Source organism: Mycteria americana, chromosome 8, assembly GCF_035582795.1.
Source record: "Mycteria americana isolate JAX WOST 10 ecotype Jacksonville Zoo and Gardens chromosome 8, USCA_MyAme_1.0, whole genome shotgun sequence".
Taxonomy (NCBI): Eukaryota; Metazoa; Chordata; class Aves; order Ciconiiformes; family Ciconiidae; genus Mycteria; species Mycteria americana.
In genome coordinates, this window is record NC_134372.1 from 12747716 (window position 1) to 12762043 (window position 14328).

The window sequence follows — 14328 nt, forward strand, 5'->3', positions numbered from 1 at the left end:
GGAAAGCTTTTTTTAAAAAAAATTAATAGTGAAAAACCAAGAGAACATTTTACACATACTGAACCAAGTTTCTTTCTTTGCTAAAATTTAAACACTAACTTTCCTCCCAACTGAGAACGAGGAAAGCTCACCATTTTGAAGAGCTGCACAGCGTCCCAGGTGGCTTGGCACTCTGCATGGCCGAACACAAAGCCTTCTTCAGTGGCCATTTCATCAGCCATTTTCAGCATGTATGTGTGCAGTTAAAAAATACGGGATTGCAACTTTCTGTTGACTGAGATTGGGTGAGAACTTCAAGATTTTGGGTCCTTACCAGAGATGCTGCTGGTTTTCATACCCCAGTGCTCCCCGGGGCAGGAGAGGGGCAATGCCTGCTGCCAGCAACAGCTCTACAGGCAGAAATTCCCAGATAGGGAGGAAGACCCACAACTTAATTTTCTAAAAAACATTTCCTCCATTTTTCAGCAATATGTTTTCCTAAAAAAAAACCCAACAACCCAAAAAAACCCCAAAATGGCAGCTGCACTCTGCAAGGCTGAACACCTCGGCCAGCCCCCACCGACGGCTGTTGGGATGGCTCTGCAGTGCCTGGGGCAAGCTGTCCGCCTACCCGAGAGTGAAATTGCACAATATAGTTGAATGAACTGAACTTTTGCTTACAGCACAAGACAGGGAGAGGTCTCACCTCCACCCTCCTCCTCCTCATTCCTGGCCCTCCCGGAGCCACTCCAAGCTTGAAGGGACGTGGGCTGGTTTGCTGCCAGCTTGGGGAGGGGGGGATCGGCCCCAGAGGGGTCCCAAACCTCTTTGCACCCAAACCGTTCACTGAGGGAGGCATTTCTCAAAGTCTGCTACAACCAAATATCTTCTTCCTCTCCGAAAAGGTCAAGTGCCAGACCACGGTTGATGGTAAATGATCAGCAAGCTGAGCTTGCAGAGGAAAATGGGAGTGCAAGGAATTCTCCCTAAGGTGCACAACAGGACCTTGTGTATTAAAATATACCTGGTTTGGCTAATTTAATATGGTACCAGCACTGAAAAATGGCATTCGAATGAAAGCTTTTTCTTGCCCAAACCCTAAATATTCTATCAAAGGCAGTATTAAAACAATAAATCCACCAACCTTAATTACACCTCCCAAACCTAATCTCCAAGATCTAATTTCCACCCTGCCAGGTAAAGACAGCCATAAACATAATTTGTAATTCACTGCTCAGTGACTCACCCCCATTGCAACGGCCTCAAGATATGGTTCCAGTAAGGCAGAAAGGCTCAGGGAGGTGGAATTAAGACAGAGAAAACGCTAGCTCTCCTCATGCCGCCAGATCACAAGGGAGACCATTTTTCACGTAGGTTATTGCTCGCATTGCAATCCTAGATAACACCAGAATATAAAAGTTACCGTAAAACAAGGTGTAGAGCAGCATCCCGCAGCCCAGGGCTGTGTGGGAGCCCCGAGGCGATGGGAAGACAAGCAGAAGGGGTGCCATGCATCCAGCAGCACTGCAACACCCCCGCAGCGGTGGAGAAGCGAAGCCTCAGCCGCTGGCAGGAAAACCACAGTCGCCACGGCACCACGGAGGGGACGGGCTGGCTGCCAGAGCCCTACAGCATCCACCCGCTGGCACCATGTCATGTTTTCCCCTCTCCATTTTCTGGTTAACTAGGTCCCCCTCCCCGCTGCTGGCTGGCTGGAAGGCGTGAATCACGGAGGAAGGGCAGATCCTGCACACCCATCCTTCTCTCCCTGCGAGGTCTCCCCTAGTCCAGCCAACAGAGCAGCCTTGCGGCAGCTGGCACTGACCTGCCTTCCTCATCCCTCCCTCAGGATGTCCAGGAAAAGTCTGTGCTGGATCCCAGGGGTGGGAACAAGGAGCCAGGCAAGCCTCAGGGCAGAGAGCATATATAAGAAGGGAAAAAAAAACATGCAAGGAAAGTAAGAGGAAAGGAGCATCACTTCTCAGATGGAGCAGAGCGCTGGGAAGGGAGAGCAGGCCGTTAAATTCTTCACTTGTCCCCAGGCCCACCGAGACCCCATTGCAGAGGTCCTGACCTCGCTTCACAAGGGGACTCCAAGACTGAAAGACGTCCTTCACCGAAAGCGCTTTCCACAGCCAGCGCAGGAGCGGTGATTTACAGCACCATGGTAGACCTGCGACAGCCTGATGTAATCGAATGAAAGGCACAGAAAAGAAGTGAGAAATCAAGACCGCAGAGAAACACATCGTCCCTTCAGCTTTATCACCTCCCTCTGCAAGGGCAGGACAAGCCCAGAATCACCATCTCTGTCTCTCCCAGCTCTTATTTCCATCTCCCACTCACCATAAAACTGCAGATGCTTCTACTTCTTAGATGACCACAATATGTGCGTGGCACATGCTATGGTCAGTACTATAGCGTACGGATTTAGTGATGCAAATGGGTCCTGGACGTTTTACTGAAAATCCAGCACTCTGAGACACAGACTCCTTTGCACTGATTTACTGCTATCAATCCTCAGCTCCTCCCCAGGCAGCATCAGTCAGCTTGGAACGGACTTGTTTCAGATCCAGAGCTGCTGCTGCTGCTGCACGATATAAATTGCAGGTCGTTCCACCACAAAACTGAGCTGCATTACATTGATTAAAAGCATGGCGGAGATGCTGGGGCTTGCATCAGCCCAGACCCATGCAAACCTCATCAAAACCCTTGGCCACAGCCAGCTCCAGGCAGGCACCCGCAGCGGGCCCTGCGCACCTCCCCAGGGACCGACCCCATGGGCAGCAGCAGGAGAGGGGCCACCAGTGAGCTCCTGCCCTCCTGCGGATCCTGCTCAGCCCTCCCAGGAATGGGGCAGCTGAATTTCCAGGGCTTTTTTATTAAGTAGCTGGGGAGTGGAAGGGCCTTAGCTCACCCCTGAGACAGGGAGAGGGGTGTAACCCCTTGTCTCATGTTACAGGACAACTCATAAACACCACATTACCAAAAGCCTCACCGAATAGAACCATACTGGATTGCCAGCAAGAGATCTTAGCTCTGTCCCCAAGGAGCTGAAACTGTTTTAACCTCCCCATCTTTCTGCCTCCCCCCTCCACAGGTTACACTCGGCACCGGCTCCCCTCGGATCGCACCCACCAAGCGATGTTTTGTGTGGGACACACTTCCCCTAGGGCAGGGAAGCCAAGGCTGTGCACGCTGTCTCCTCCGCTGCTCTGCCAGCTTTCCAGAGGGGAGGAGACCAGGGGTGCCAACAGCGATGAATGAACAGAGCACGGGCCCAGGAGCCAGCCCTCCTTCACCATGGGGCCACCACAGCAGCACCAGGCGATGAGCCTGGGAACAAGAAGGGACCATCTGATGGGAGCAGGCAGAGGTGAGAGCCAGGAGGTGAGCGGGAGCCCTCGGGGCTCACAGCAAACCAGCAAGAAGCAAAATTGCTCGGGAGGATTGCAGAAACCTGGCGAGGGTGCAGACACAGCCTATGGAGCTGCACGCTCGGAGCAAAAGGAAAGGGCAAATGCTGGCCACCAGCTTGGAATAAACCAAAAATTGCGTGCTGTTCCCAGCAGCTGCTCGAGAAGGGCTTTAGCTACAAGAATTGAAAATTATTTCCGCCGCAGACACGCGCTGCCCGGTGCCACCATGCTCGCCCCAGGTGTACGCTGGCCCTGGGAACTTTCATCCAACACCGGCTCTCAGGGAGGATGGGCTGCCGTTTCCCAGAGGCAGGCACGGCTTTCAGCAGCTCGCAGCCCCGCTCGGCTGCCAGGCGCAGAACGCGGCAGCTAGTCAGGGTGCCAGCTAGAGCCATTATAACTCCACTGACCTGCCCTGGCGCTAGCACGCACGGGAATGCGCTGGCTCACGGCTGCCAAATGCTGGAAAGCTATAAATGGGAGACATTTGGAGAGAGAAAAAATTAAGAAGCCAACTTTTAACTAGGCTGAAGTGCATTGGACTGTACATGTTCTTTGTGGAAGGAGAGAGGAGAATGATGAAGATCTTTTATGCACTGCTGGAAAAATACTGGCTGTTTCTTCTACAGACAGAGGTAGTCCTTATTTAATGGAAAGTGTTTCTTCTTCTCTCAAGTTCAATTACAGCAATTCACTATTTCTGTATTTCTGCATATGGTGCTTGAGCTCACGGCTCTCAGTGCAGTCTGGGCACAGAGGAAAAAAATAGACGCTGGTGCTTTGTAGCAGGAACCTCACCATAGGAAGCTGTGGGTTTTTTCTTGTCCTTGGTCACGCAAGGGCCTGTCTTTCATGATCCAGCTGTCTAAAAGCGAGATCCTGGTCATTTATTTTTGTGGCGGGGTGAAACCACGAAGTACATTGCACACGCAACTGTGCAGAATTTTGCTGAACTCCATAAACCCTGGAGAAAAAAGAAATCCCCAAAGTGTTGAAATAAGATTCCTGTTACGAAATAGCTATCGAAAGAGCCCTGTTTACAATCCCTGGACACAAAAAGACATCCATCTCCTGCAGCCCCAGCAGTCGAGCTGCCTTAGGGCTTTTTCATCACAGAGGCTGCCAGGAGCAGGCGTGACCCAGAAGAGGGGTGAAATCCAAGTGGTGCCTCCGCTTGCGTTCCCACCTGAAGGAGTCTTGTGCTGCTTGGGGGACATTACTCGGCACGCCTACCCCTTGCTTTCCACATCTGGAGAATTAAGATAACACTTGTTTCACCTTTGTGAACAATGTGCCCTGCCAGGAGCCCAGCTTAAAGAGCAGAGGAGGAGTGCAGGCAGAGGAAGGCGAGCACAGGGCTTGCAGTACTGGAAGCAACACATGAGGCTCATTTTAATTTTTCAAGAGTCCAACTGCCTGAAACAGGCTGAGGAGAACAATTCTTCTCTGTGTGCCAGCTAGTGTCTTCTGAGCCCGTTTTAATGTAGCGTTTTATTTAAAAACAGTCTGAATTACTAACTTTGAATTACTGAATAAATGAATTACTAACTTTTATATACTGACTTTTCCCCCCCTCCCCGTCTTTGCCTGGCGGCTGCACGTACACAACACGTGAAGAACCCCCTCCAGAAGGGCTAATCCGTCTTCCACGTTGAGACAACATGCACAGACCACTGCCTTTTGCCAATTTTCTCATAAAAGTAGGCACCACTTCAACAGCCTATTTTTTTTTGTGTTACACACAAAGCTGTTGGCCTGACGGCTGCAGAACTCTCTCCAAGATGACATCGCTCCAGGTGGGTCAAAGCTGAAAGTTTCCAGCTAAGAACCTGAAGGATTTGTTAAACATGTGGACAAATGAGAGGACTGGGAAACACACTCAATGTGCATACAGAAAAGAGTGGGGGAGAGAGCCAGAGCCATTTTTAAGGTTGCTTAAAATTCTCAATTCTCCTGTCTCTGAATCGTGCAGCAAGCACGCTTACTCCAGCCTATGTCACATCTCCATCCCTTGGCTCAAAATTAAACCTCTGTGCAGAAGAGCAGCCACGCAGCATCACCCTCTCCTACGGCCTTCAGCTGGGACAAGGACTGAAGGAAAGGTTTCTGACTGCAAGGGGAAAAGCCCTGGGGTAACCTGTCCCCAAGGAGGGCACCCCTCAATGGCAGTTTGATTTTTAAGGGCTTACAGCTGCCTGCCAGAGGAGAAGCTACTGCTTTGGTGATGAGAAGGCAGGACACGGCATGAATGGCAAAGCCTGCTCCAAGGGGGAGGTCTGAAACCCGGCTCCATCACAGCTCTCAAGCAGCTCACTTCATGACCGATCAGATCCGCTCCCAACTGCGGGGACGCAAGCCTTGCTGTCCAGGACACAAAACAAGACAGGACTGAAAAGAGCCAGGCAAAGACTCCTGGTCGAGGAGAGGGTGGCTGCAGCCAAAAGGCAGAGGAGGACATGGAGCAGGGCTTCTGCCCAGGGAAAGCACGGGGGTCTTGTAATAGCGGGAAAGGTGTAAAAGGGTCAGGTTTGCGTTAAGGACATTTTAGGAGCACAGCAAGACAACAGTGGCTCTTGGTCACATGAAGACTTGAAACCACTACCATCGTGGCGGATGAGCTCATAATTACAGAGTGGGGAAAAAATGTTTATTTTTGGGGGTTTCCATAAAAAACACAAAATACAAGCCAGTATCTGTTCTCTAACCAACAGTGTCACTCCTTACAGCCAATGGTCTCAAGAGGATCTTTCCAAGAGACTTGTTAACCTCCTCCCAAGTGATGCATCCAACGTGATCCAATGGAGCCCTGCAGTCGCTGCACGGCTCTTCCCCTGCCAGCAGGGCTGGAAGCGTCTCTCAGGCATGCAAGACCCCGATCGTCTATCTCTGTCCACTGGAGACAGCCACTCGCATATCTGATTACCAACTTCCATGCCAGCTAACATTTCCAGCATACCTGCCAGCCCCAATTAGTGTCCAGAACAGCTGGCATCCTTGCAAGCATCAATCTTATTGCCTTTATTTCTTAGGAACAGCATCCAACTGCTCCCACTAGCTCACATCTGGCATACTGAGTGTTACGGAAGAGCCTCAATCCTATTCGAAGGAAATTATTCCTCCAGCCAAGAGATTCATGCAAAACTGAGTTTAATATTTGTAGTTACAAATTTACTACAAATCATACAGCTACCTAAGGTTTCAAATGTTAGAATTACAGTTTCATCTAGGGTTTGTTTTTTAATCCCTAAAAAGTTGCTCTTCTGTAAATTGCCGTGTGACGGAAAACATTTATGGAGAAAGCAAGGAGGAGAGATGGTAGGAATCTGAGCACAGAGCATCTACCCAGCAAAAATGCTGCTGAGCACTGCCAAGGTCGCTGGAAGTTTCCCCCTGCAAGGAGGAGTGTATAGGAGGTGGAGGTATCCTTGGCTTAAGCATTCCTTTCCCAATTTCACCACCTGGCGTGGTACGCCGAGCCTTCCTGTGATGTCCCCAGAGCAGGAATGAGTATGACCTGCGCACTTCCCAAGGGATGAGGGACACCGCTTCATCTGCTCAAACGCTAGACTGGGACCAGGAGGAAGCGGCCTGTGCCTCGTGCTGGGTGGGAAACACACCAGATGAATTGCAGAACGAGCACTGATCACCAGCCCTTAGAGAGGAGATGACAATCTCCTGTGTGACAGCGGATGGCCCATGGTGTGGTCAACGGAATGGAAACAGGTAATTAGGCGGAAAGAGGAGGTCTTGCCACACTTGGAAGAGAAAAACAGGGTGGTGCTTGGAAAGGCCGCTACAGCGATGAGATGTAAACCAGCACTTTTGCAGAAGAGGGCCAGCCTCGGGTATCAATGACAGCCAAAGGGAAATGCTCTGGAAGTTCACAGTATTCAGACAAAACCTTGAACGCTCCCAGCTGGTAACAGCACAGCCTGCAGCATTACTGCGACCAGCAAGGTGGCTTTTGACTTTCCCCATTCCAGTACAGAGAATGCAGCTGGTCTGATAATCTCTGCATCCAGACAGAGGAAGAGACCAGCACTGGGCAAACTCCAGGCTTCACCCCTGTTTCAGCTGAGCTGGCGGTTTGTGTTTTGAGTGTCGTTCCTGCCTGGCTGGGGAGGGAAGGACACTTTGCCCTCCGGTTGCAGTGGGAGCAGGCTGGCCGGCGAGGCTGTCAGTAGTAAGCGTACATGTGTTTTACTTGGCCCTACTCCTAAAATAATTGTTTGGCCACAATGGAAGGTGACAAGCAATTCGGCTGTGGCCCCACAGGGAATATCAGGAGAAAATCCCCAACCACTCACACAACTGTGCCTGGGCTGCTCTAAACTGCAGCATCACGTCAGCCCGGGAGTCAGCCCCCACCAGCCCTCATGCCTGCCCCAAGAAGTTCTTCTCCTCTCTCCTACTTGGATCAAATGGCTTCCTCGTCCTCCTGCCCAGGCTTAGCAGGAGGGACACTGACAGCAAAAGAGGTTGCACCAACCTTCACCTGAATGTGGCCAGAGCTGCTATTGAAAAAACAAAACCCTGCTCAGCTTCTGGCAGGAACATGGAAAGTGCAGCCAGAATCACTGGGAACATAGATATTAAATTAACAAATATCTCTACCCAAACATGCATGTACTGTGATTGCTCGAGGCCATAAGTATGAGTAAATGTGGATGGATTTTCACTGGATAACATGACAGACAGATTCTTGACACAGGGATCACCTGCGACTCAAGTTTCCAATTCTTCCTCCAACGCATCAAAAAGATCATCAGAACTGGTCCCAGGAAAAATATTCCTCTCTTACTATGTTTTTAGAAGCAGCTGAACCATTTTAGCCAATCAGTTATTTTGTGATTTGGTTTTTTTGGTTTGGGTTTTTTTTGGTTTTTTTAATAACTGGAAGCATGAATAATTTCCAGCATGGAAAATTTCTGCCTAAAGAGCTAAAACTGGCATAGAATCATCCAACAGTCATATAATAAAGGCCTCCAGCAACGGCAACAGTCAGTGCTACCAAGCCTACCTAGAGCATTTTTTTCCACTGTGCTAAGAAGATCTGTTTCACTCCTCGCCTTTCAGTCCAATTTCCACTGTACTGCACCACAAGTTTAAAATAAGGACACCAGGAAGCATGTGCGATAAGGGGGAAGGAAGGGAAAAACCACAATTTCATTCATTCTTTCAACAGAGCCAAAAAAGAGTGGTTACTTTTTTTTTTTTTTAAAAAAAGAAAAAGCTGCGGGGAACAGGGAAGGGGGGAGATGTTTGCTTTAAACTTTCCCATCTGCACCATAATATATATATATAAAGCACCTCTGCTTCTAAAGGTGCTCCAGGGTATTTTGCAGAGCCAGTTTGAGCCTCTGGCTCCAGACAGCCTCCAGTGACAATACTTTCCATCTAGGAGCGTGCACAGCTCCAGCCAAGATGGAAGGGGAGGAAGAGAGGAAGGACAGCCACTATTTGCCTACATGTCCTTCCCCACAAGGAGCAAGGCAGCTCAGGGAAACAGCACAGCTGGAGGCACCGGTTTATCACATATAAACCCCAAAAGACTGTGCCCCCCTTGCAGCAAACGATGGTGTGAGCTTGGCCACCACCTTGGAGCACCAGTGAAGATGAGATGCTGTGGAGAAGGAAGCGCTGAGCTCCATTTCCTTCCAGCCCTGGCTGCTGCCCAACAGCTGTTCCCTGTTTATTTACTTTAATATTTCCTTGGTTACACAAGCAACTGCACACAGCTTAACCCCTGCCTGCACCAGCAGCTGCCCATGCCACCCTACCTTACCTTGCCCGGCACGATGCTGCGGGACAGCAGCATGGGGCAGGGTGAGGACACTCGGGGTCTTGCCAAAGCTGGCTGGTCGGGGCTTCCTCAACGTGGTCACCCTCATGGCCACGTTCACGGCTCTGCAGAAGGTGCCTGTTCAGGCAGGGGACAGGGCACCATCGACGCGAGCAGCCGTCTCGCACAATCCCATGCTTCACAGGCTGACCTGAAGCCAGCTGACCAGCTGAACCTGGGAAAGCCATCTGGATTCCCATGGGCTGGCTTCGCTGGCCAGGCCCAGATGCGCTGTAATTTTAGCAGCGTATTTGTGTCTGGATGCAGCGATTTCAGGAAAGACATCTTCATTCCCGGGCAACGACAGCATCCTTTCAAATAAAGCATATAGCGTTGCTCAAGTTCACATGAGCGGGTCGCTGGAAGCAGAGGGTGCCCAGCTCCTCTCCCGGTCCTGCACGCAGGCCAGGAGGGACATGCCAGTGACTCTTCTGGCAGCTGCTGCTGGTCCATAGATCACTTCATGCATTTTCCTTTCTCATCTGCACAGAGCCTGTTCCAGCAGCTCAGTTTGTGTTTTGGCTCATAACGCTCAGCCAGACCCCTTGGCTCATCTCCACCAAGGAGGGGGTGGAAAACACCCTTTGCCTACTCGCCCAGAACACCAGCTTCGGTTTTCTGCAAGCCAGCCTGTCCCAATTGCCTTTCCAGCCTCCTCCCTCCCAGCTCTCCCCTGCGCCAGGAGGTAATTGCTAAAGCAGCTGCTGTCAGCTGCCCTCCGGGCTGGCAGCGCACCGCACCGGGCAGTGGGCATTTCCCCACTGCCTGCTCCCCAAAACACCAGCCAGCGGGACACAGACCCAGGAATCGGCGCTTTTCAGCAGCAGCCCTGTTTTGTTTTGCTGTGATAGCTCCGCAGGAATGAAATTTGGGCCTAACTTTAACAAAATCCCCCCCCCCCCCCCCCAAGCAAACAAAAAACCCCAACAAAAACCCCACCACTTGCACAGATTTCTGTTGCAGGAATTCAAACACACCTATGCAGCCCTGCGTGCATTTAGTCCAGACAGCAGAACTTTAACACTGGGACATGCAAAAGCCCCAGGCTGTCCCCACCAACACGCAAGAAGCACTGGAGTGAAGAGTCCAGCTTTTGCCTTGGTCTTGCCTTTTTCAAGGATTTGTGTTTAAGTTTCCTCAGATGAAAACATTTTACGGTAGATTACAAAAGGCATGCTTTGCATAAGGCAGAAACAACCCTTCTCAACTGACCACAGCTTTCGACCCTCCGAAGTCAAAAACCCAAGAACTGGCGAAATGCTTACCTGCAGGTCAAAGAACTTGCTGTACCGTCGGTATATGACTTCTGTGGACCCATTGGACCAGGTGACTTTGATAATGTACACCTGTAGGGAACAGAGGAAAAAAAAAAAATCAGAGAGGAGTGACCCAACAACCTGCAGCACAACCCAAATGCTGCTAAAGCTGCCAATGCAGCCCCCACAGCTGGGCATCAATCAGGGAAGTTCATGGGACCCCTTAAAGTCATTTCAGCAATACTAGAAGATATGTAAGATTAAATTATTAAGCTCCACTGCTGCAACAACTTAACTGTCTACTAAATGCTTATTGATAGTTGTGAACTAAGACAGCTCACTATCCCTAAATAGGAGCATACATTGAATGTGAAAGGGCTCTTCTATGTGAACACAGTTAAAGGCTCTCCAGACACAGACACATGAGTTAATAACTATGCCTTGACCATCCCGTCTATGGCTGCAGCATCAAGTTTGATGTCGAGATCCCAAAACTGCAGCCCGCAGTGTGCCACACCACGCACCACCGCCAGCCTGGGTCCCGGGGCTGGGGCTTGCAAGAACTCAAACCCACAAGGTTCGAAACTCCACCTGTTCTTCCAGAAGCAGCTCTGAGGTTTTGTTTACTTAAATTTGCTGGGGTGCAAATTACCCTCCTGTTCCTTAAAATGCTACACAAACAATCCTAGTAATTGCAGGTTATTCACAGACCATATGACCAGGCTTTTACTGGTGATGAATGCAAAAAAAACCCACCCAACTCAGTTTTTTTATTCTTCTATGAAAGACAACAAGTAAATAACAGAATTGGGCAATTACTTAACTAACGTCCTCGCTTTTTGCTTGCGGAAACCGAAGATGACCCTTGATGAGATGCCAGCGTAACACTCAAGTGATGCAAATCTCAGCCTTCACTAATTGATAACAGATTGACTAAGCAGAACAAGGGCATGTTCATTTCTTCTTCTAACTTTCATGTCCTGCTTATTTCCACCACAAATTCAAGTATCAATTCACTGAAGCAGGAACAAAACATTCAGAAGCTGAGATGAACGGACCTGCTAGAACTCCAGTTAACACAATGGAGCGTGAAGGCTCTTAGGATGCTGATGTTTTGGTATTTAAAACAGAATCCCTTAAGAGTTTCACTAGGTTTCCCACAGAGATGCACATTTATCCAGATGCTGGAATGTGACCAACATCCCAGCCCAATATCCAAACTCAAACACCAGGAGACTCAAATGAATAGCACAACATCAAATAATTTGAGCTCAAACCTACTCAAATGCTGTACTAAAAATCTAATCGAAAGGTCACTCTGCCACTCAGAGGGCTGATGCAGCATGACCTACACCAAGGTGAGGAGAATCCTGAGGAACCACAAACTCTTCCCAGTGGAATCACTTCCAAATTAAAGATGGGAAAAGAGGCAGCAAGATGAAGCAAGTTCTTACTGCTAAAATAAAGAACTTCAACCCAGGTACTTTCAACCCAGCAATTCAATGACCACTTTTCTTTAACCAGATGATCAGCCCAAACACAGCTGCGACTGCTTTGCTGACTTGCAGTGAGCTGGCTGGGTGTCACAGGCACCACCACCCTCTCCCAGACAAAATCCAAATCGCTCGGCATCACCTCACAGGCCTTATTCAGCTAAACACAATCCGCTCCTTTCATTCACAAGTTCTTTTTTTGAGCTGAAGGACCTGTGCTTTCTGCATATTAACACAAGGAAGACAGAGGGCTCCTGCAAGACAGCATCTGTAGCAGCTGTGGAGACCTGGATGGACCACGATTTGCTACAAGGGAGGCCCAGACACTGTGCTTGCTTATCACCAAACGTGGCTTGACAAGTACTCTGCATGGGGTCAGGCACAATACCGATTCAAGAACATGCTTCTGGACCTCAACAGGTCAGGGACAACTTGGCTGACCCCAGTTTGTAATGAAAACCGGTAAAGTTGCAGGACGTGGCCTCTGAAGTATCTGACAGCATCCGTACAGTCACCACCATACCATCAGCAAACTAAGCGTTAACTTGACACTAAGAAAGCATCCAAGCTGCCTTTACCCTCACCCCAGGACTTGCCGGCAGGCCAGCATGAGCTCATTTTGCTTGGAAGTTCAGCTGATATCCCAGCTTTCTTACCAGTCTACAGCACTTTACGGGGTTATATCACTGCTGGCTGCCTGCCTGGAGAAAGCCTTCCACTGGGGCGGGAGGAATAGCCAACTTTTCTTCATTGTTTATTCCTATCCTGCCTTTATTTGGAGTCAACAGCTTATTAGACTGGGATTTTAATCAGGATGTGGATTTGCTCAAGCCAAAATGAATTCAAAGCTCTTAAGGGTAATAAAGCCATGAGATTTCAGGGCACACCATGCTTTATTATACCCTCTGCAGTTGAGGGAAGGAGGATTTCTCCCAACCGATGAGCTCACTCCTATTTTGCTGAAATGCAGATCTCCCTGGAGTCTGGATAACGGTTTCTTGCACATCCCATTTGAATAGCAGAAAGGTCTCTGGGGATATCTCCTCACCTACTTGTGGAAAGCAGAAAAAATGGGGAAGCCCACAGGAACGGGAGCTCCCCAGTATCTATAAAAACACTGTCTCAGTAAAGCTGGCTTCCTCTCTCCTTGTCAATACCCCTTGTCCTTCACTCTGACAGCCCCATCCCACCGGGGTATTCTGTTGTGCAAAACTGTCACAGATCTTGGTCTCTGCCAATACCTAATCCAGTCTCTGCTGTCCTAGGGACAAAAAAGACACCAGAAAGCATAACTCTGGTGCTCTCCTCAATTGACAACAAACATGCAGATTTTGAAAGGGATGAATGGTGCAGTTGGCCACCCAGTGATGGTTTTCACAGGGATTGGAGATGATGAGGCACCAAGCTACCACAAGCACCCACACAACCCTTTCTCAGATGCTTTTGGAAGACACTTTCAATCATCAAAACAGTTTTGAAAACATTGCACTTGGTCTGAAGGTTCCCTCCTGGCCTGGCACTGCACCGTGTCCTGCCAGGAGCACCCACCATGGAGCAGCAGCCTGAACAAACCCAGTTTTGTCCCAGTAGGAGCCACCCCATCACCCACTCTCACAACGCTTGGTCCTGCAGAGGCTACTCCAAGGACAGGCTTTTTCCCAGCACAGCTGTGTGGGTGAGGGCATATGGAAACAGTTATTTCATGGGTCTTCTCCAGCTCCGATTTCTACGGTCCTTCAAAGAAATAACACAGAGAAACCACCAGCAGGCCCCTTTCCATGGAAAGAGCGAGGGGATCTCCCGGGGCTGCAGCTGGCACTGCCTCAGGGACACACACCCATGGGGAGCACCGCTGGGAATGGGGGGGCTGCCGCCACCGCTCAGATCCCGCTCTGCCGTTTCCTTGAGGGGTGGGGAGAGCCGAGCAGATGGCAGGGAGGGGGCAGGCGGCCAGATCCAGGAGGGGGGCTCTGCAACCCCATCACGTGGGATGGGCCCATGGCCAAAACCAACAGGCAGAGCTATGTAAATATTTACAGCCCTTCCCAGGCCAGCGGCGGGGTCTGCACCGTGGATGGAACTAGCTGACTTGGTGAAACCCAGGAACTGGTGGCTCCCCTCCCTCCCTCTGGAAAAGATGCCTTACCCTGCCCCACTCCCAGCCCGAGAGCCTCCATCCCTTGCTCCGCTCCAGTCTATGTTGGCTCCAGACTACGTTGCTGCACACGTGTCACGTCAGACCGCGCAGCTAGGTCTGATGCCTGAAGGCAACGGGCCAGGCAGGGCTTTGGAACAGGAAGAAATCACTGGGGCTAAACCCTCCTTAGATTCATTTCAGCCAC

The 14328-nt window shown here is 50.1% G+C and overlaps 1 protein-coding gene across 2 annotated transcripts in view; it reads right to left on the reverse strand.

The window, feature by feature from the left end:
- SH3PXD2B (SH3 and PX domains 2B) overlaps positions 1-14328 on the reverse strand; it is a 79631-nt gene that overhangs the window by 55913 nt on the left and 9390 nt on the right. For both annotated transcript variants that reach the window (XM_075509784.1, XM_075509783.1), the window contains exon 2: positions 10503-10583. In XM_075509784.1, coding sequence (XP_075365899.1) covers positions 10503-10583 — 81 coding nt within the window. The remainder of the gene's footprint in view (positions 1-10502; positions 10584-14328) is intronic.